The 21,940-nt window shown below is 42.5% G+C and overlaps 1 protein-coding gene across 14 annotated transcripts in view; it reads right to left on the bottom strand.

Annotated features, from left to right (window-relative positions):
- The window catches only part of Ryr3 (ryanodine receptor 3), a 528,284-nt gene that overhangs the window by 84,434 nt on the left and 421,910 nt on the right, over positions 1 to 21,940 (bottom strand). For 13 of the 14 annotated variants that reach the window (XR_007590437.1, XR_007590438.1, XR_007590440.1 and 10 more), the window contains exons 58-64: positions 20,523 to 20,638; positions 19,943 to 20,010; positions 18,876 to 18,997; positions 13,958 to 14,007; positions 13,489 to 13,549; positions 10,023 to 10,261; positions 8,566 to 8,647 (exon numbers count right to left, since the gene is read on the bottom strand). Coding sequence is in view for 8 of the 14 variants with exons in the window: in XM_050134439.1 (XP_049990396.1) it covers positions 8,566 to 8,647; positions 10,023 to 10,261; positions 13,489 to 13,549; positions 13,958 to 14,007; positions 18,876 to 18,997; positions 19,943 to 20,010; positions 20,523 to 20,638 (738 nt within the window). In the remaining 6 variants the exon portion in view is untranslated. The remainder of the gene's footprint in view (positions 1 to 8,565; positions 8,648 to 10,022; positions 10,262 to 13,488; positions 13,550 to 13,957; positions 14,008 to 18,875; positions 18,998 to 19,942; positions 20,011 to 20,522; positions 20,639 to 21,940) is intronic. The other variant, XM_050134440.1, reaches the window with a different exon arrangement.

The following is a 21,940-nucleotide window of genomic DNA, read 5'->3' as shown; positions in this document are numbered from 1 at the left end:
TATTGGCCAAAGAGAATTGCAAATAATATGGTTTCTGAGTGATTGTTTCAGGTCTAAGTGACAGGGAACGAACGGGCAGCCTCTGCCAGCAACTCAAGTATGAAAGGATCAGGTGCCATCCCAAGTCTGAGGGTAAATTTCAGCTGGCACTGGGAAGTGGTGCCAAGCTGATGGCTTCTCCACTTGCTCTGTGTTTTTACTGAAGTTGGAAGTTCTGAGCTCATGACTGTGGGTGTTTGGAAAGTTAGGCAGCTATAAAGGCAAGCCTTGTGGTGAGAAAAGAGTCGAGAAGTCCCAGCTGTGCAGGGCTGCAGTGACAGGGACGTGGCCCTGTCCTCTCTGATATTAATTACCGAACAATCCGAGTCACACCAACTTCTCATCAGGGCTTTCTCTAGTCAGGGGCACATGCAGATGCTAATTAGCTGCTCAGCCGAGAGAGATAAACAATGGCTCTCCTGGCCCAGCTGCTGCTAACACAGAAAAAACCAGAAGCCTGACAATTAATACTCCTGTCTATGAAATGCCAGCGGGACCTGGGGCCTCCAGGTCCCTCCAGGTCACTCCATCACTCTGCAATGATGGAGCTAGACGTAGGCTTCTTCAGTCATTAGTGCCCCCAGGGGGCAATGTAGGTGTGGGCAAAGCTTCTAGGCAGGGCATGGCCTGTACGGTTAGCTCCATGGCAACCAAAAAAAAAAAAAAAAAAAAGGACTTGGAGTTTATCATTGGAAACTGTTTTTCTTTAAACTTTACTGCCAAGTAGAGTATTTTTCACAAGATGGTTAAGTCGAAGGTGACTGATTGGAGAGATTTCAATATGTATTTCAGTATATTACTTCCCAATTTCCCAATTGTGAGAATTTCTTTGCCCGTATCTTAATTTTGTTTACAGGACGCAGTAACAGTGAGTCTCTCAACTGCCTATTGTCAGGAATGCAAAGGCAAAGAAATTACAGTATCTTAATACGGTGGTGGTTTGCATGAAATAGCCCCCATAGGCTCGTAGGGCGTGGCACTATTAGGAGGTGTGGCCCTGTTGGGAAAGGTGTGGTCTTGCTGGAGGAAGTGTGTTGGGGGGGGGACTTTTGAGTTTCAGAAGTCCAAGGCAGCTACTTCTCCAGCATGTCTACCTTTGTGCAGCCATGCTTCCTGCCATAATGACAATGTATTAAACCTCTGAACTGTAAGTCAGACCCAACTAAGTGATTTCCTTTATAAGTGTTTCCATGGTCATGGTGTCTCTTGGCAGCTGTAGAAACCCTAAGACAAATACCTTATACACATACACTCTTCATGATTTTAAAGTTCCACCGTGTATACTCCCAATGATACTGTGGAAAGAAAGCAGCCTGTAGCAGAGTAGAAAACACAGCAGAGGCAGAGAAGATAGAGCAGAGATGTGGACATAGTCTTAAATGGTAATATTAGTAAACTTAGTGCTTTAGATATGTGTGATGTCCAATCAGGAATGATTGGTCAGTGGAAGACAGAAGTGTGGATGGAACAAGTGTTTAAAATGTAAACGGGGAAAATACAGTTTCCATTCAAAATAAAACTGAGGGCTGGAGAGATGGCTCAGAGGTTAAGAGCATTGCCTGCTCTTCCAAAGGTCCTGAGTTCAATTCCCAGCAACCACATGGTGGCTCACAACCATCTGTAATGAGGTCTGGTACCCTCTTCTGGCCTGCAGGCATACACACAGACAGAATATTGTATACACAATAAATAAATATTCAAAATAAAACTGAGATTGAAGAGTAATGAAGTACCAAACTTGATTTTCTGGAAAGTCTTCCCTGAAACCTTTAAATCCTTTAAAAAAATCTTTATGTTAGAGAACTCAAGAGTTTTGCATGATCAAATAAACAAAGCCCTTACCCTTTAAAATCTGGTATCCAAAAACCTCACAGATCAATGTAACTCTTTAGATTACTTTAACTAGATAGTATTCCAAAAGAACGTCTTCACTCTGCCTTGCTGAGCCTTTCTTTTCACAGTCAATCCCACAAGGCACAAGCCAGGTACAGCTGGGCTGAACACTTAGGGATTCCTCTGCAAAGTGGCAGATGCTCTTTTGTCAAGAAAAGCTTAGTTAGAGGCTGTCAGTCCAAAGGAAACCCCTGGGGGCTAGACAAAAGCCAGTTCTCCACAGGAACTGGGAAGCTGCTCCCACTCTACCAGAAGGAGCCTGACAGAAGACTCTCTGTGGCCTCCAGGCTCCCTCAGTATCACAAGTACCCTTACGCATTTCAAACTCCACGCCATTAACCTGACTTCTTTTAGCTCCTTTCACCTCCTCCCCTACCCTAAACTTCTCCAGCTCATGGGATTTCCTCTGTGCTGCTACTTTCTCCTTATAACCCTGCTATTTTAGCTCTGCTCGGTCTGTTGTCCACACTCTCTTTGTCTCTCTCTCTCTCTCTCTCTCTCTCTCTCTCTCTCTCTCTCTCTCCCCCTTTGTGTCTATCTCTCTGTCTTTGTGTTTTTCTCCTGCTTCTCTCATGGCCAGGTCCATTCTTCTGGCCAAGATCAGTCTACTACTTTATCCTTTCTGGACTCTTCTAGATGAAAAACCATCCCCTTACCCATACCATGGAGCAGTTATGACATCAGTTTACACAAAGGTAGTAGAAAAATGCTATTTTTTTTCTTTTACATGTTCTTCATAAAACTCAACATTTAGGAAGGAAATTGAAAAGAAGTCTGGATCTATGCTGAAATTATAATATGTATTATAACCCCAAACTATAAAGTAACAACCAAATCAAGTGAAGGTGCAGAAATTAAAACATATTTGCTGTGGGACAATGGTCTGTACCCTGTCACTTGTATTTTAAATAAATGCTGATTGGCCATTAGCCAGGCAGGAAGTATAGGTAGGGTGACCAGGCTGGAAGTAGAGGCAAGGCAGGGAGAATTCTGGGAAGAGGGAAGTTTCAGTTAATAGTCATCACCCAGATGCAAAGGAAGCCAGACACAGAGCAAGCAAGATGTGACTGCTTTGCCGAAAAAGGCACTAAGCCATGTGGCTAACACAGACAAGTAATATGGGCTAATATAAATTATAAGAGTTAATAAGAAGCCTGAGATACTTGGCCAATCAGTTTATAATTAATGTAGACCTCTGTGTGATTTCTTTGGGGCTTAACGACTGTGGAACCAGGCAGGACAGAAACCTCAGTCAACACATCCTCTCCAGTGTGGCCTCAGAGATGACATAGTTAAGAGTGCAGACTGTTCTTTGAGAAGACCTCGGTTTGGGTCTCAGCACACACACAGCAGCTGGTAATCATTTGTAGCTTCAGTTCTAGGGCACCTGACATCTTCTTCTAACCTCCTGCGGTACCAGGCATGCATGCGGGACACAGACAACGCTCATTTATATGAAACAAATAAATGAATTTTAAAAATCAACAATAAAAATAAAACTCCCAAACCCATACTTTCCAGAAATAGAAGAACATGAGGAAGTCTCTGGAGAAACACAGGAGTTAGAAATTGCTTGAAGTGGTGAGCATTTGGGGTATGGGAAGGCCATGAAGACCTGGCGGACAATGTGTGCATGGGAGCTTCCATCTTGCAGAATAAGAGATAGGGCCGAGAATGGTATGTGCCCGCCATTCCTGTCATCTGTACTCCCACCCTGGAGAAACTGTAGGAGTTTCAGTGGCATGGAAGGAGGAGAACTTGTCTTATAGCTGCAGGCCTAAGTTCTCCAGAGGATGAGCATGCATTACATCTCTCAGAAAAAACCCTGACTTCAGTGTACAGAGTTTCACCCACTTCTCACCAGGTTTAGTCATTTACTGGTTAGGGGTGGACGTCAGAGCCCAGGAAGGGTGTCAGCCCTGTACCAGGCTTTGCAGCTTTGAAGCTGCCTCATGTTTCTTCCCAGTTCACTCTCCTTTATTTTGACACACACACACACACACACACACACACACACGCACACGCATATCTCTTCTTGAGTTAGTAATATTCCTAACTGCCAAAGCAAGAAAAAAAATACCATAAACAAAAATTTATTTAGATAAACCCCCAGAATATATATTCTCTATACACTCACAGAAAACAAAGAAAATTGAAAAGAAAAACACAGAGGAAGTTTTAGAAAAAAATCATACAAATACAAAACAGAAAAGAATAAACAGCTAGAAGTTTCTAGAAAAAAAACCAGGTGCAATAGGTTAAAAAACAAGCCAAACTTACACAGAATTACTCTCCCAGAACAAAAGATAGAAAACAACTCACATTGACTATGCTGTAATTTAGATTTGAAATGTTCTCAGAAAGTTCATGAATTAGAGGCTCAGGCCTTACCTACTGGGAGGCAGTAGAAGTTTTAAGAGGCGGGGCCACAATCATCATCAAAGTTCATCCAGCAACTGATGAGAGTAGATGCAGAGACCCATAGCCAAACATTATGTAGGGCTCAGAGAACCCCACAGAAGAGGGGGAGGAAGGATTGTAGTAGCCAGAGGAGTCAAGGACAATGGAGGAACACAGCTCACAGAATCAGCTTATCAGGGCTCATAGAGACTGAAGCCACAAATCATGAAGCCTGTATGGGTCTGAGCTTGCTCTTTGGTATATATGTTATGGTTGTGTAGCTTGATGTTCTTGTGGGACTCTTAACAGTAGGAGTGGGGGTTGTCTATGACTCCTTTGCCACTCTTGAGACCTGTTTCTCCCCCTACTGGGTTGCCTCATCCAGCCTTGATAAGAGGGTCTGTACCTAGTCTTATTGTAAATTGTTATAGTGTGTTCAGTTGATATCCCAGAGGCTTTCTCTTTTTTGAAGGAAAACAGGAGGACTGGATCTGGGAAAGAGGGGGATTGAAGGAGTACTGGGAGGAGAGGAGGGAGGGAAAACTGTGGTCAGGAGGCATTGTATGAGAGAAGAACAAATAATAATAATAATAAAATTATAATAATAATAATGGGCCAAAGGGAGGATTTAAGTCATTGCGGCTGTACCCTTGAGTGGGATTGTGGCTCCTTGCCATGCTTAATTATTACTGCTTTACCAATTGTCAAAATAATGGGACCAATCAACTGTGGACTAAAATCAACACAACTCTGAGGCAGTTAAGGTATTTATCTCTGGAATTATATTATGTAACAGAAGGCTAACACAAATCACAAAAAAGAAATAATTTCCCAAACAAAGTAAAATTTCCTGAAATGAAGAGTAATGTGAAGAGGGTTAAATAGAATGGCTGGTCCTGGGATGCCCCATGGGGAAGTGAATGGGTTTTAATCTAACGACTCCTATGGATGACCAGTGTCCTCCTGTCTTCTGTAAAGTCATGTGTGAATGCACTTGTCTTCTACATGCCTTTGAGAGAAAATGATGATGGCAAAGGCTGTGTGCCCCGGAATGGATGTTATAAAGTATACGGAGACTCCAGAACACTGCAGTGTTCTTACGGAAGTGGCTATCCCATGACGACTCCAGATTGTCAAAAGATAAATCTAAATTCAAGAAAATTAAGAACTGGGAATTGGTTCAAAAAATGTAGATGATGTGCTAATGACCTAGGTTCAGATTAAAGTGAACAGGTCCGGGAATGTTAGCATTAGAAAAAAAACATAAATACTACAATGAATTTTATAGCAAAATAGGAAATGGGACAGGAAGCGGGTCAGGATTTCAGTGTCTACAACTTCATCATCTTTTAAAGTGTAAACTTAATGGATGTAGTATGCCAAATGATTACATTTTTACAAGTATGAATTATAGGATAAAGAAATCAAGTTTCATCCAATATGATAAAGCTGCAAAGCTCTCTCTCCTTATATTATGATATCACATGTCTGAAAATATATACACAGAGAAGTTATTCAGACTGGTGCATACCAAACTGAGGCTAGTGGCTTTGGAAAGGGGACCTGGATGGGGTACTGCACAGGGTAAAGAATACGGCAGACTTTAACTTAACATACTTCTGTCTTTTGTTTAGTGAATTAGCATGCCGTTCACAATTAAAACTACAAAAATAGACAGCCAAAACCCACTAGCTGCGCCAGCAGCGCACTTCTAGGATTCTAAGTCCCTAGCTTTTCGGTGGTTGAGTCTCTTTAATCTAATCCTGGCTCGCTAGACCTGTGCAGATGTAGAATAAAAAATGCAAACGCTAACACTCCCAGTTCTGTAGTTGAGCAATAATTCTGCAATAAATGTGAATAAAGTACAAAAAGCCACGGAGGAGCAAGTCTCTCTGGTCTGACATTTCAGAACTGACCTTTGGTTTACTTTTTTTTTTTTTCAAAAGAAGAATGTAGAAACTGTACAAAAAATTATATAAGGTTATTTGGTGTGCATACTCTCTCTCTGTGTCTCTTTCTGTCTGTCTGTCTGTCTCTTTCTCTCTTTTTCTCTCTCTCTCTCTAATTGAGATATCTCCCCTGTGTTAATTAGGAAAATCATTTTATTGATTCTATTGGTTAAAAATACATGTTTAAAATTTTTAATTTTAGGGCTGCAGAGATGGTGAAGTGCCTAAGAGCACTGGCTGTTCTTCCAGAGGACTTGGGTTTGAGTTCAGCCACCACCTGGTGGCTCACAGCATCTGTAATTCCAGTTCCAGGGATTTAATAAGCCTGGAGGTAGCAGCACACATTTAATTTCAGCATTTGGGAGGCAGAGGCAGTTGAATCAATTGAGTTGAGACCAGCCTGGACTACAGAGTGAGTTCCTGGATAGCCAGGAGAACTACACAGAGAAACCCTGTCTGAAAACACACACACACACACACACACACACACACACACACACACACACACACACATATCTCTATACTGACATATATATGTCCGTGTGTGTGCGTGTGTGTGTGTGTGTGTGTGTGACATATTTTATGGAAAGCCAGGTAAATGTAAGGACATAAACACAGAGCAAATTTAAGCATTAGTTTTTCAACTAAGTTCTTGAACCCCGAAAATCTTTGGGAGCTGTAGCTATGATGAAATAGACTTGTTTGCAATTCATTTCTTAAACCAGATTTCAATCTACTAGCTTAGTTCTTAAGTTCTTATAGGGGACAAATTCTTATTTTGCTTTATTGTTTTGTTTTTTTCAGACAGGGTATCTCTGTTAGCTTTGGAGCCCGTCCTGGAACTCACTCTATAGACCAGGCTGGCCTTGAACTCACAGAGATCCGCCTGCCTCTGCCTCCTGAGTGCTGGGATTAAAGGTGTGCACGTACCACCACTGCCCAGCAACTGACACCATTTTGATACATGAGTTTCATTATGAAATGAGGGTCAGATTTTAGGGTGTTTGATACAAGCTTCATCCTAAGTAGATCCCAAGGAGTGTTCAGATTAAATTACTTAAAAACAGATTAAATTCTTCCAGTGTGTTTATTTGATAGGGGAAAAAGGAATCAGTCCTTCCAGAATAAAGCTAAGTCCTGAAATTTTATCATTCTGATTTTACCCCGGGATTTAAATAGAACAACACAAGACAAGGCATCTGACTCTGAAAAGCCAGCGGTCTCTAAAGCTTCCACTGTCACAGGCAAATGATAGAGGCCAAATAGAACCTAAAATCTCTCCAAACAAGCCTGTTCAGATTCAAGATTATCAAATAGCTTTTCTGGTGCCGAGCTGTGCACTGTTTAAAACCGTAGCTAATCTGATAGCTGAGAACGGTAAAGGTCCACGGGTGTATCACACAGAGACTCATTAACACTAAAGCAGCTGCCTTAGCTTCCCGAGTGTCTCAGCAACCTGTGACCACAGGAACGCTGGGCGCTACTCAGAAGCCGTGATAATGAAGTAGATGCGCCTTCAGCATTATTATTATTATTATTATTTTGACTACCAGCACATGATTTTGCAGCATTTTTACAGTTTCTGTAGCCATATATATTTAGTAGCTTTCTCCGCAGAAGCTGTCAATCTCAGTAACCTCATTATGTTTCTTTACATTGCTACAGAATGTGCGTGACTCAGCTGTAAAGCTACCACTTCTGATCAGCGAATATTTAGATTTTGCTGGACTGAAAAACAGATGTTAAGGGCTTTAAAAAAATTTAATGTAAGGGGTGGGGAAATACATTTTAATGTAATATTTTATTGATAGGAATTTTATATGTGCCTTCATCATTTATTGATAGGAAATTTGTATGTGCTCTTTCTTCCCTCTAAGCCCATATGCCCCTCCTTGCCCTCTTTTAAATTTGTGGACTCTTTTTTTTATATTAATTGCTGTTATGTGTGTGTGTGTGTTCTCAAAGATAAATAACAATTCTCAGTTCTCAGTCTGCATAAAGGTATTCAGATATATGTTTTTAGGGCTGACCATTTGGTATTCGATAATAGGTGTGCTCTTCCCAGGGGAAGACTAGCTCTCCTTTCTTATCATTCCTTAGCTGCCTATAGTTCTTTGGGTAGGGCTGAGGATTCCTGGGCCATCCTAAGTTCATATCAGCATGTTTATTGCTATCCTTGTTCAACTCATGCTTAGGCCAAAGGTAATGCCCCTCCCCCCATTATATTTTTCTGAGCCAAAATGTTTGGAGGGGAAAAAAAAACAAGCAAGCAAAAGCTAGTTACCTTTCAACGTAGATGTTTTTCCCAGTCCCGAGGGAATAGAGGCTGCACAGAATGTGGTAGCAGGAAATCTGCACGTCACCCACTGGAACAAAGAAGAGATGTCATAGCCGCATGTCAACCCCAGCTCCGTCTCCAACACACGGAAAAGCCCATGAAGAAAAATATTAGGGTAAGCATCAGTCAAGAGCAGACGACCCCTCTCTCTTCCCCTTCTCCCTGCCTCGGTCAACTAGTGAAATCATCTTCAAACTGGCTACTGTTTTGCTAGTTGCTGGGAAATACTGAGAGGAAACTGTGCTCCACCACAGTTGCCCAGGTCATTTGCAGAGCTGCTGAGGAAGATCACAAAACTTCTTGGAGAAAAGAATCACTTGGCCAATGGAGCCAATGGAGCCTCCTTAAGAGGTTGCTTCTCCAATCAAGGAAGACATTATATTCAAATTTTACCAAGGGCAGTCTAGTCTTCTTTTGGACTGAAGTTTCCATGTCATGTTTGCCATTTCCTAAGAAGGTCCACACAACTGTTATGCTTTATTCAGAAGGTGAGGGATGGAAGAAGAGAAGGGGAGAGAGTGGGGGGGGAGGGATGGAGAGAGAGTGAGTTCTCAGTTTTGCTTACTTAAAAATTTCTGCTGTATTAAAAAAAAACACACACACACTAAATTGTACCGTGATTTTTCCCTTATTTTCTAAAGGAAGGAGGTTCTGGGGGAAATAGGAAGAATTTCATCAGCAGTGATCATGCATGCCCCCAAACACATCTAGACCTCATTCCACGGCTAGGACTACTTCAACAGAACTAGAGCTATTTTAATGCTGTATTTTCCGACCAAGGAACTGCCTTGTTTGCATGGGACAGACGCCTCCCTAGTGAGACTAACTGGTGGGAGAGACAGCCTGGGCTATCGACAGCTGACTCAGTTAAACCGTATGGCAGTGTTTAAGCAGGCCTCAAGCTTGGTGACAGAATATGAACGTGGTGGGCATGGGGGATGGGACTGGACTCACTGCTAAATACAAAGCAAAATAAAACCAATTGAAAATAGGGAAAAAAGAGATTTTAGCCTCTTTCCTTTGCTGCTAGTGACAATAAGTAAATTAAGGATTCTTCACATGGAGCACGGCGTCTGGAAAGTCTGGTAGCGGAAGTCTATCTGATGCGCACTGCTCAGATAACCTTTTCAATTAAATGGGAGCACAACCGCCGGTAGTAGCTAGACGAGCAGGCTGGGAGACTGGTTCAGAGTGAAACCGGAGAAAGATGAGTATTCTGTACTCCAATTAAGGGATGCTTTTCCCCTTCCCAGAGTCTACCACTTGGCTTTCATTTTTTAAATTTAGGTAAAATATGGCGCACCTGTCTTTCTACTCTGCCCTCAAGGTCAACGCAAGTGCGTGGGTCTCACATCTGTGCTTTCGGGGCATAGACATTGATGACAAACAGCGGTAGGACTCACAGAGTAGATCCACCCCAAACTGATGCTGAGCAATGTGCTCAAAGATGGATGTCAGGATGGGAAGCAGGGCCACTGTGGTGTAGTTAATATTCTGAGAAACACCTTTGATCTGCGTTCTGGAATGGGTAAACTTCCCCAGCTTCAGGTTTTCGGAGGTCTTCTCTAAGTCTTCTGCTGCATTTTCAAAGAAGGAGCGCAACCCGGCTTTCACCAGCTCTGAGCCCGACTTCATGACAGTCCTGCAAGTAAGCAGCAGTCAAAGGCAGGAGCACAACCACACTGTGGACCCAACTCCCTTATGTGGTGTTGTCGTGGAGGCAAACTGGGCAGACAGTGGGTACTCTGGTCACCTTTTGAGAATGTGTCAGCTGCATCTGGAAAAGAAACCTGTTCCCTGGAGTAGTGACTGACTGTCTTGGGATCATTGCTGAACTCTCCAGGACACAGAGAGAGCGAATGAAACTGGTATTAGTTCCTCGTGAGCTAATTGCTGCAGCTGCCTAGTGTTGTGTTAGTATCTAAGGAAAGGACAGGGGTGAGCCCTTTCCATGGCTCACTTGGGGTCAAGAAAGAACCTTTAGGAGTAGTATGTAGAAGCAAGGAGAATGGGGAAGAGAGGAGAAACGCTGCCTGAAGCTGCACTCCTTTTAGTCGGCACAGCAGTCCTAGAGTGGATGAGAGGAGAGAAACGGAAAGGCAGCCCTTTATAAAGCCAACCTAATTAGGTCACTGAGGCAAAGGACAGGGAAACACGCCTGGAGAACAGAAGCTAAGAACGGCTGAAGTCTTCCCTCAGAACCGTATCATGAGACTTAGAATTGGAATACGACCGAGAAGCAGTGTGCAACCTTCCACATTCCAACATCCTCACAAGATGATGACAGCATCGCTTCAAGGGAAGATGCTCTTTATCTTCAAAGTTTTCTAGGTAATATCAGACATACCAGGACAGTGAAGGCCATCAGGGAGGCTTCTTCAAATCTGTACATATTTCATTTGTCAATAGGAAAGCAGGCAGGCACCAGATTTCTATTTCACTTGTTTTTGTTTACATCCTAGTTGAACTCACATTCTTTTCTGATATATAACCCTATGGATTTCAGGTCACTTGTGTGAAAATGCACTAACTTACTTACACTTGCTTCTAACTTTTTAAAATGGTGAAAGAACATTACTAATATACTACTGTTTCACCCTGGGACTGTCTCTCTCTCTCTCTCTCTCTCTCTCTCTCTCTCTCTCTCTCTCTCTCTCTCTCTAAAAGAGGCAAAGTGGCTCACATAGAAAGAAAGCTTTAAAACACTAGACAAAACCAAAGTAAGAGTAAAATGCTAATTTTACCAATCTATTGCTGTTCCCATCTTCCCTGTGTAGCCCAGGACGGCCTGCTGGAATTGCAGGCCTGCGTTATCCCTTCCAGCTTCTCCTCTCTTTCAGTATTTCAATGCCCTCAGTGTGTTTGAGTTTAAATTCTCCCAATGTTAAGCGAAAGACTGATATGGATGGAGTTATTGTCACAAGAGTCTTGGATAGACAGGTACAAGGCAAGCAAATGGCACCAGTGGGTGCTGGCCATGAACACACTCTAGTTAGACCAGACTACCCAAGCTGCTTGGGTCAAAGGCTGACCTGGACCTGGTAGGTCATTCTTACTTCATTGTGTTCTATTTTTCTCCCTATTTGCTTGTTCCACTCTATTATCATTAGAACAAGGTGAGAGGTTCAATTAGTTTAAAATGCTTAGATACACCTCAAACTGTATTACTCAAATATTTTTATATTTCTGAACATAATTTCTACCTTCAGTTCTTTTAGAGATATACAGTAACTCATTTGGAAGGATAGGTGGAACATGGTGCTAAGGAATGCCACCATCCTTGGGCATGGCTCTAGTGTGTAGTGATATATTATTTGTAGTTTGATAAATAAATCCTGCCTGAAGACCAGAGGCAAATCTAAAGACACTAAAGGTCAGACAGTGATGACACACACCTTTAATCCCAGGATTTGGGTGACAGAGACATTGAGTTCAAGGCCACCCTGGGCTGCTCAAGATCAATGTGGAAACAAATCCACATGGTAGTGGCTCACACCTTTAATCAAAGTCCTAGGGAGTCACAGGCCTTTAATCTCAGCACTAGAGGGAGTATAAAATGGGAGGAGAGAGAAGTTTTGTCTGCTTAGTTTATGGTAACCCAGCCTTGGTAGAGGTAAGACTTCTCTAGTGGCTTGGTTTTTCTGGTTTTTAGGTTGAATACCAGTTTCTATCTCTGAGTTTTTATTATTCGGGTTACACTGGTGGATGAGTGGCTCAACGGAGGTGGGCAGGATCATCTAGTGAGTCTTCTCCAGGAAGGTCTTGCAGCATCTGAGGCATTGCTGGTACACCAGCTCGAAGCTGGAGTCAGTGCCATGTTAGGGATCTTCAAGAATGAGTTGTTTCTGTGGATTCATTCATTCATTCATTCATTAATTCTTTTTTTTTATTTTTGAGACAGGGTTTCTTTCTATAACAGTCCTAGTTGTCCTGGAACTAGCTCTGTAGACCATGCTGACCTCTAACTGACAGAGATTCTCCTGCCTCTGCCTCCTGAATGCTGGGATTAAAGGTGTGAGTCACCATTGCCTGGCAATAAGATCTTTTCTTAATGAATATGTTCAAAAGAACTTCTATTGGTTCTTTTTACTAAGCCTCTCTTTTAAAATATCATGTATGTTAATATTACCAAAATTAGGTATTATTTTTAAAATAAAATTCCTATTTATTTATTTATTTATTCTTTCTGCATCTCTTATTTTATTGAACAGGGTTTTACTGTAAATCCAAGGCTGTGTTTGAACTTGGGATCTTTTTGTCTCTGTCTTCTACATGCTAAGATTGCAAGTATAAATTACTTCACCAGCTAGCTGATGTATTTTGTAAAGTATATTTATTCATTTATTTATGCATATGTAATTTATACATATGTACATGTGTAGGCCAGAGGACAATTTCTGGGAGTCAATTTTCTCCTTCTACCACATGGATCACAGTGAGTGAACTTGGAACATCAGAGCCTAGACCCCTCCCCTGACTTCCTAGATGATCCTTTTGAAGTCAGATATCCCCACACTTTCCTGGCCATGTTGAACTCAAAATGATATTGATCATCTCTCATGACGATGCGGGTTTCATCACCTACCCGATATCTCTGCTGTGTGAGGGCAAGCGTGTGTGTGTGTGTGTGTGTACAATTAGGCACAAGTTGAATGTTGCAACATTATATATCTTATCTCCTGACAAATGAACTCAGTAAGGGAAGGTAAGAACTGATCAATTGTTTCAGATTTCAGATAGTCCATGACAATAGATCTGTACTGTGGGGACGAGAAGCAGAGCGTTGACTTCTCAGGCCTGCTGTGCCTATTTTGGGGGCCAGAGAGAGAGAGTCAAAAGGAAGTACTGCAGAGAAAACATCAGACTTACCTTGTGTCAAGCGTCTGAGCTAAGATGTGAAGGCAGCTCACCATCGTAGTTGAATCACTCCCTAGAACAGAAAACATCGCCGGTGACTCTCTAAACCCAGCCCGGCTTTTAAACACATCCTTCTTAGTATGCATCAGGCACAGCCCGGTGTAATTAACCAGCAACACACAAGGTGCCAGGTCTGTGTTCAGGAATGAGGCATTTATCTCTAGTCTGACACAGCCTCTGCCTCATGATGGATGTCACAGGCAGAGCTGAAAACATTCATTGGGGTGGAAAATCTGAGCTGTTAAAGGGGGAGAGAGGTCATTAATCATGCTTCAGACCAATTTTCTGTGGAGAATTTAGGTGACACCTCAGTCCCAAGGTGTAGGTTTTCCTAATGGAGAGCCACAAATGAAGGCAGAACGGAAGCTCAAGATAATTACAGGAAGACTTGCCGCCTTTAGCAACTCATCTCATCACTTACCGAAGAGAGAGATCCTGTGTCTCACGAGAGCGGCCAGCTTGCAGAACAGGCTAAGGCAGAAAAGGTGCAATTCAGAAAGCCGTGGAGACTCAGGAAGTGATTTCTACCCCATTCTTCCTTACCCTCACGTGTGAAACAGTGCATAGTTTGGGGCTTTGGGGGGAAGCACTGTGTCCTCTAGAAGAGTCTTTGGAACGGCACTTAGGGAGATGTTATGGGTTGCACTGTCTTGGAGAATCATGAAAGGTTACTTGCCGGCAGCTCCATCCTACTCGAAAACCATCCTTCGGTAATGAGAAGAGTGTTTATTTGGCAATGGCCCTGTGTAATCTTTCCTTGGTGCTAGGTACCATGTATTGAAATGTCCATTCATGTGTAACATGGAGAAAAAGCGACGAGGGTACTAAAAGGGAGCTTGACTTTCTGCCATTGTCATGAACTATAAACCATTTTGCGGTCTTTATGTGGAGTGTGAAGCTCGAGTTGGAAAGTGGGAAAAAATGTTGGGATTAGAACAAATGTTTAAATGACTAGAGTAGGGAGTAGGAGTCTGTTAAATACAAAAAACACTTTAAAAATACAGTTTTCAGAGCTATGGGGTCTTCATGATACAGGGGATAATAGGATATCCAGGGGGACTCCCAGTGAGGACCCAGCATTGATTGTGTAGGAGAAGCCAGAGGCCTCGAATCAAACCAATGACCCATTGCAATGCACACTTACAAGTAAAGACTAAAGGGTACACGGTGTGACTAGCTGGGCCATATTCCAGTTTCCATGCCAAGATTCTTTTATTTGTTTTGTTTTTTTTGGGGGGTTACTTTTAAATTTTGTTTTTGGGAGGTTGCAAGGGCAGAGGGCAGATGTGAAGGGATGGGGAGATGAATGGGGTCAGCATACATGGGGTGAAATCCATAAAGAATCAGAAACGTTAAAAAAAAAGAAGTTCATTTTTTGCTGCCATCTTTGTTGGTCTATAGTCTGTCCTAATTGGGTCTTTGGGAACTAGGAAGCAATTATCATTATTGTTACTGTTATTATTATTATTGATATTGTTGCTGCTGCTGTTGTTTGTATTTCTGACTCCTTGCCATGCTTCACTTATACTTTGCACCATGGAGACCCTTGAAGTTTGAACTGTACTTCAGGTGTAGCTGGGAAGGCCTTGTGCAGTTAGGAAGAAGCCCTGTAGATGTCTCTGACCATGTTGACAAGTGACCCCACTCAGGGGTACTGTGACTAGAGTCCACACAGGTGGATGATACTCTTGGGAGTTTGATACTGGCATGGCTCGACAAGAACTTTGCTTCTCTTTCAGGAAGCAGGGAACAGAAAGAGGGCTGACAGGGAAAACAGAGACGAGACACTGGTTCAGGCTGAGACGCTCCCTGAGGGGACTCAGCTGATCACAGCCTCAATTCCTAACTTGTCATGGAGATCTCTGACTCACACAGGACAGAAGTCTCCTTAGGACAATCCAAACAGAGAAGAAATGTGCCTCTAGTGCTGGTTGATAAACCCCATCAATTTAAAGGACAATAACTCTTAGTTAATTAATGTCCTGCATTTTTTTCTGGGCTAGTTTGAAAAACTACAATCAATGCCTTGTTGATTAGTAAAAATAAGTCAGAACCTCCCCGGTCTAAGAGTTTAGGAGAACTCACAGTGCGTTAGCAGAAACCTGGTACCTAATGTGACATTAAACAGGGGCTCGTGCTTGTTTGATGTGAACTCATGGAGCTGGACAGGGAGAAAGAGTATTGAACAGTGCAGTCTGTATTGCTGATGGCTCAGTTCTGTGCTTGGCCTGTGAATAACTGAGCTGTCTTAGCAGAGATCCTTCAATGCTCTCCACTCTGTATTAGTTTTTTTTCTCATCTGTAATCAAGCAGTTCTTCTACAAAAGTTGGAGAACAACTCAGAAATTTGAAAACTCTTTAAACGGATGAACACGTATTTTGTATGCATTGGAAGAAAATGTTCTTTCTACCTAAAGCCCATGGTTGGGCTATTAGGATTGGATACTGAGGTGGCTCCCATCGCTGTCAGAAGTCAAGGTGCTTTCTCAGACTTGCAAAAACTAGTGCCTGAAACTTCAAAGAGTTGTTGCTGTCTCTTAAGAGTCTGTGATGTAAATAAAAGAATTATTGCATAGGGTTAGTTTCTGTCAACTTGACACTAACGGGAACATGTCTGGAAAGAGGGAATCTTAATGAACGAATTGACCCTATTATTGGGCTGTAGGTGACTCTGTAGGGCATTTTCTTGATTAATGATTGGCGTGGAAGCATGATGTGTGGGTGCCATTCCTGGGTGGGTGATCCTGAATGTATAAGAAAGCAGGCTGAGCAAGCCATGAGGAGCAAGCCAAAAGCAGCATTCTTCTGTGGCCTTTGCTTTAGTTCCTGCTTCTAGGTTCCTGCCTTGAGTTTTTGTCCTGACTTCCCTGGGTGAGAGACTGTTACCTGGAAGTGTAGAATAGAATAAATTATTTCTTTGCCAAGTTGGTTTTGTTCATGGTGTTTTTTACCACAGCAGTAAAAACCCCAGTTAAGACAATTAATTACTTTTAGTTCAAAATAATAAAGGGCTACAGTTCCCAGGTGGCTATCTTCTTTCTGAGAGTTTAAAAACTATAAAGCCTGGCACGGTGGCACAATCCTTTGAGAGCCAGGACATCCAGGGCTATAGAGTGAGCCCCTGTCTCAAAAGGAAAAAAGATGAATATATAAAATGAAATTATTCAAAAAAGAGAAACTCCATGCTATGAAAGACATCAGATTAATGACAAGGTGGATCAAAAATGAAAGATTCAATAAGGGGGATCTAGTGGGTATCAGAGGCTGAGGCAAGAGAATTGGTAGCTTTAGAGAAGCCTGGGCTGGGCTAAGGAGGTCCTGTCTTTAAGAGAGAGAGAGAGAGAGAGAGAGAGAGAGAGAGAGAGAGAGAGAGAGAGAGAGAGAGGAGAGAGAGAAACCTTTAATCCCAGCATTTTGCAGAAACAGGCAGATTTCTGGAAGCCTGCCTGACTTACATAGTGAACTCTAGGCCAATCAGGGCTACGTATTGTGACCCTGTCCCCAAACAGATAAACAAAAACCAGAGGGAAAAAAAGAGTAAAAGAAAAGAAGGAATGAAAGAAGAAAAGAGTCTGCTAGGGTGAAACAAATAAACAAAAACCAAAGCGAGAGGGGGAGAGTAAGAGAAAAGAGGGAAAGGAGCCGGGCGGGGGAACACGTGCTGCGCAAACACAACCGCTCCTGCGGGAGATTTGGAAAGCATTTGCAAGGCTGATCAGCTCCAGGTTGTATTCCAGCCACGACAAAAGGTGCCTGGTTGAACAAATGTTACATTTCCATGAATTAATAGTCTAAGATCAACAGATGAAGAAAACAGACGCATCTGCCCTCTGTTGGATTAGCTGAATGTCTCACGTGGCCTCTCATTTCCCTAGCTTCTTAAAGAACACATGAGTTCAATGTAAAGGTATAAGATCTTGGAACCGATACCTGGTTCCAAAGCATCCTGTTTTGGCAGCATGGGATTTCTTCTGTCTGGAGTGGCACTAAGTGATTGCCGTACACGTAAGAGGCATGCAGTGTTGTGAGTTTTCAGTCTTAACCATCTGTAACACTTTGGGTACTGGAGTGAAGCTAAGGGCACCTCAGATTCTTGCTTTGTGAAATGGAGACCGTGCAGCACAGGCAGAACTTTCAGTTTAACACACTGTGAGGTTTCACAACCATATTTACTCAGTTGGCTCATAACTCTTGCGTATGAAAATTAATCTCAGTGCCTGTCCATGCAGAGTGTTTAGTAAATGTTAGGCCAATCGTCAAGCTGAATATATTCCCGAAGAGTGTGATAGTCAGTTAGTACCTGAGCTCTTATCCAGTACACCGTGCGTGTTCACTGTGGAGGGATTGTGTGCAGACTTCACTACCTTCTTTACTTCTTTGCTGTTTAGAAGTCTAATGCAGCCTCACTCAGCTTTTTGCGTGGATGCAGAGACTCAAACTCAGGCACTCATGCTTGAGCAGCAAGTGCCTTTACCCAGTGAGCCACCCCTTCAGCTCTGAGACTGAGAAGTCCGAATAAACATTTAGACTGAATCATGTAGTTCTAGCTTTGAAATCTCAGACTAGCTGCACTGGGATTTGTAAGATCGGAGTTCTAAAAATTCTAATCTTGCAGACTTGATAAGGAGCGACAGAAAGCAGTGTATACCTTAGTGCTCCATGTTTAATTTTCCCAAGCTTCAGAAGGATCGTGGCCTTCTACTCAACATTATTTCAGGGTAATTGACCTGGCTATCTACATATTTCCCAGGTCCCTATGAACACCCCAAACAGTGTGATTCTATTGGTTCCTGAGATCACCGAGGTATACACAAATATAAAAATTTTCAAATCAGGATGGTAATCAATTACTAATCATCAGGCTATGCACCATTTCTACAAAGAATTTGTGATTCAGTCCCCAGGTGGTTGATGTCTTAAATAAACCACATTAGCACTGAGAACGGCAGTTTGAACGAGTATCCTCCTAGAGCCCATGTACTAGAAGCTCTGTTTTTAGGGTTTTGCTATTGGGGTACTTGGAGGCTAGGGATGGTTGGAGGATGGAACTGAGTGGGAGGTTTTTAGGTCAATGGGACATGCCCTTAGGGAGATCTTAGGATCCTGTCCTTTTTGACTTCTGGCCATGAACCTGAGCAGTTTGCCTAAGAGTGAGCTCCCCATCACTGCCATCTGGACCCCCTACCATGGAATCAAAGAAAGGTGTCTACTCACCCCGGACATGAAACTTCAGAACTTTGAGCTAAATAAACTTTTAAGCTTTACTTATAAATGACATTGTGGTACAGTAACTCAAAGCTGACTAGCATAGTGGCCCTCTCCTGATTTCATGGACTCACCTGGCTACCATTTCTTTCTCTTTATGGGAAGCATACCCACTGCTGCTAAGTGGCTTCAGAGGAGATGACAAGAAGTAAAGGCGGTGGTTGGTGAAGTACTGGTCAACCAGGGGGAGGAGAACCTGGAAACCATCAAACAGCACGTTTAAGGTCGCTGATCCAAGTCTATCTGCCAGTTCTTTTTACAGATGTCATTCTCAGTAAGCAGAAGCCTCTCAACACTGGATGTAGAAAGTTCCAGGAAATTCTATCTGGCTCTCACTTTGCATTATTATTATTATTATTATTATTATTATTATTATTATTATTATTATTATTATTATCATCATCATCATCATCATCATCTACTAACCAGAGGTATTGAGGTTATGTGACAGGAAAGGACATTGACTAAAGGCACAAATAAATTTGCATGCTGATGATCTGATTTGAAGAGGACACCTGGGAAACTCAGATTGCCTTCTTGGCCAAAGGATCAAAAGGTACAACTGAGCCCTCATCTCAAACGTCTATCTCTGCTTTTACAGAGCCCAGACACTGAAAGGCTTTGGGTCCTCTGAGAAGGCTTCTGTGGGCAACATTGATCATTGGTACCCAAATGCATTCTCTATTTCTTTTCAGCAACAGATTTTAGTGAGACATATGCCGCTGAGCCAGGGAATACTTACTCAGTTTCCCTTTTTGCTAGAGTAAGCTGAAAAGACCCACTTACATCACCACTAGGTTAGGACTTCAGAAAAGCAGCGGCTTGCTCTCTCCTCCCCTTTCCTTTTTGCATCCCTTTGCTACAGATATGATGAGGTTGGGCTTGTTTGGACCACAGTAACACGAAGCACGCTGTCACAAATGGTGCAGAACAAGGGGGGAGGATCCTGAGTACTGAGGCCATGGTGTGGAACTGAGCAGCCTGCATACTTTCTTAGACCTCCTACCCACACTGAGTCTGTTCTGTACAGAGGAATATAACTCTATCCCACTGAAGCTTTTAGAGTGTTAGATCTCCTTGATGGGCCCCTTTAAACCACACCCCCAGTCGTAGAGATCTTGAGCAAAGAAGAAACACTTACTTTGGCAAAGAATTTGATCTCCTGGTCGTGGGGAGACTTTTCGGTTTTCCCACTGCTGACAATGGCTTCTGCAAAGAGAGAGGTAAAATATTTGGTCAGAGCAAACAAACAAATGAACAATCATGGTATTTTGAGAAGCAGAGCAGGCTTTCAAAAGACAACCAGCAAGCTTAGCTGCTTTCATGAAACAGCATCTTGTAAAGTATTTTGTAACTGTGCTGGCCGGGTATGTCTCGTATCAATTCTCTCACAGTTGTCTCGCCACACCCTTTTCCGAAAGAGCTTCAGTGATGTCCACAGTCAAACAGCATGGGGAAAGTTAATAGGATGCGGTGCAAACAAACCCAAAGAGTCAGTCAAATCCAGCAGAGAAGTAAAGGAGTTTTATTTCCTCCATACTAAAAAAGTTAAGTAAGTTTTTTTAGTATGGAGGAAATAAATCTCAGCCATTGTTTTCCACCCAAATTATATGCCTCAATGAATCATGAGCAATGGTGACACAAGAAGCTAATTCATAATTATGTCATTTTTTTCTAAAGGATTGCAATGCTCTTTCCTGACAGTTTGCAGCTCTACTTACCCAAGTGAGCAATAAACTCTTGAGCAGAGTCAACATATTTCAGGATCTTCTTCAAAAACTTATAGGCAAATCTCTTTTCCATGGAGGAGGCGTCCAGCTCCATGTCCTTCATACCTCTAGATTGGACAGAGATGAACCCCAGGAGTAGCAGAGAAAAATATGAGACTTTGGTGTATTGCCCATCTTTCCCATATTGCTGAATTTAATTCTCCGAGTTGGCAGTTATTCTGGCTTAGTGGAATGAATGCCTCATCATTTGACTGACTTACTCTTGAACTTGGACCTGACTATGTGAGCATGCAACACTTTCGTGAAGGTGATTCCTCAGCAGAGTTCTCAGAAAGATCTCTGTAATTGTTACTAAGTCTATTGAGCTGGAGATAAGTCAGAGAAGACAACAAATAGTCCTCATAGGCTTGACCTGATGCTAGCTATAAATAAACATCAGCAAAATATAAATTATGTGGAATGTTAAAAGCAATGTTATGTTAAAAAAAAGAAAAAGGAAAGCAGGCTGAAAAGACCTAGGGAATGTCGTTATAAAGGTTTGTGGACGATGATGTAAAATATGGTAATCAGGGTTAGGATCACAGGGAAACGGGAATGGAAGTAATGGCTTTATGGAGGTGAAGTGTGAGTTATAAGGATATGTAGGCCAACATTCTCCCAAGAAACAGGTGGTGCAGAGGTTTTGAGGCAGGAGCATGCATTCTGGGTTGCAGGAGTGTGGCAGAGTGGTCAGGGTGGGTGGGATGGAAGATAGCAGGTATCCAAGGGGTAAAGGAACATGCAAAGCGCAGCCAATCATTTAGGGCGTTTGCAGGAACTCGTGAGAACTTTGCTGTCTCTGAGAGAAATGAGAACTGCTACTGGCAGTTCCGGAGAGGGGCGACAAGGCATTGTGGTCAACCACTCTGGCTGCTGTATTTAAAACTGGATGTAGGTGGGGGCATGGGAAAAAGCAGAGAGCACCATGGGAAACCACCTCAGTAATGATGTTGAGATTGCATGAAGGCAGTGAAAAGTGGGTAGATTCTGCACAAGTTTTAAAGGCAGAACAATTACATTTTCTTAAAGATCGAGGTGACTTGGGAACAAAGAGACTAGTCAAGGTTTTGGGCTTGAACAACTGAAAATAGACTTTTGCCAGCAGATAGGAAGGGTGAAGTTAGAGAAGGCTTTCTCCTGGTGATGGGGCCTCACGTTATCACAGGCCCACTTAGGGCTCCCATGGGACCCCATATATGGCAGATAACTACCCAGAACAGGACTGCTGAATTTAATTTATCCCTAATTATATGTCCTCGACTTCCTTTGGTTACAGTAAAGGGGAATTTTTCATTTCTGTGAGCAAGGGATTTTCTCAGCAAATCACACCCCACATTCATCTTAGTGTTAAAAGGAGGATTAAAGGGGGG

Source organism: Alexandromys fortis, unplaced genomic scaffold (assembly GCF_014885135.2).
Source record: "Alexandromys fortis isolate MF-2015 unplaced genomic scaffold, M_Fortis_MF-2015_v1.1 scaffold_6, whole genome shotgun sequence".
Classification (NCBI taxonomy): Eukaryota; Metazoa; Chordata; class Mammalia; order Rodentia; family Cricetidae; genus Alexandromys; species Alexandromys fortis.
Note: the sequence above shows the minus strand (reverse complement) of the source record. Positions and strands in the feature narration are given on the sequence as shown.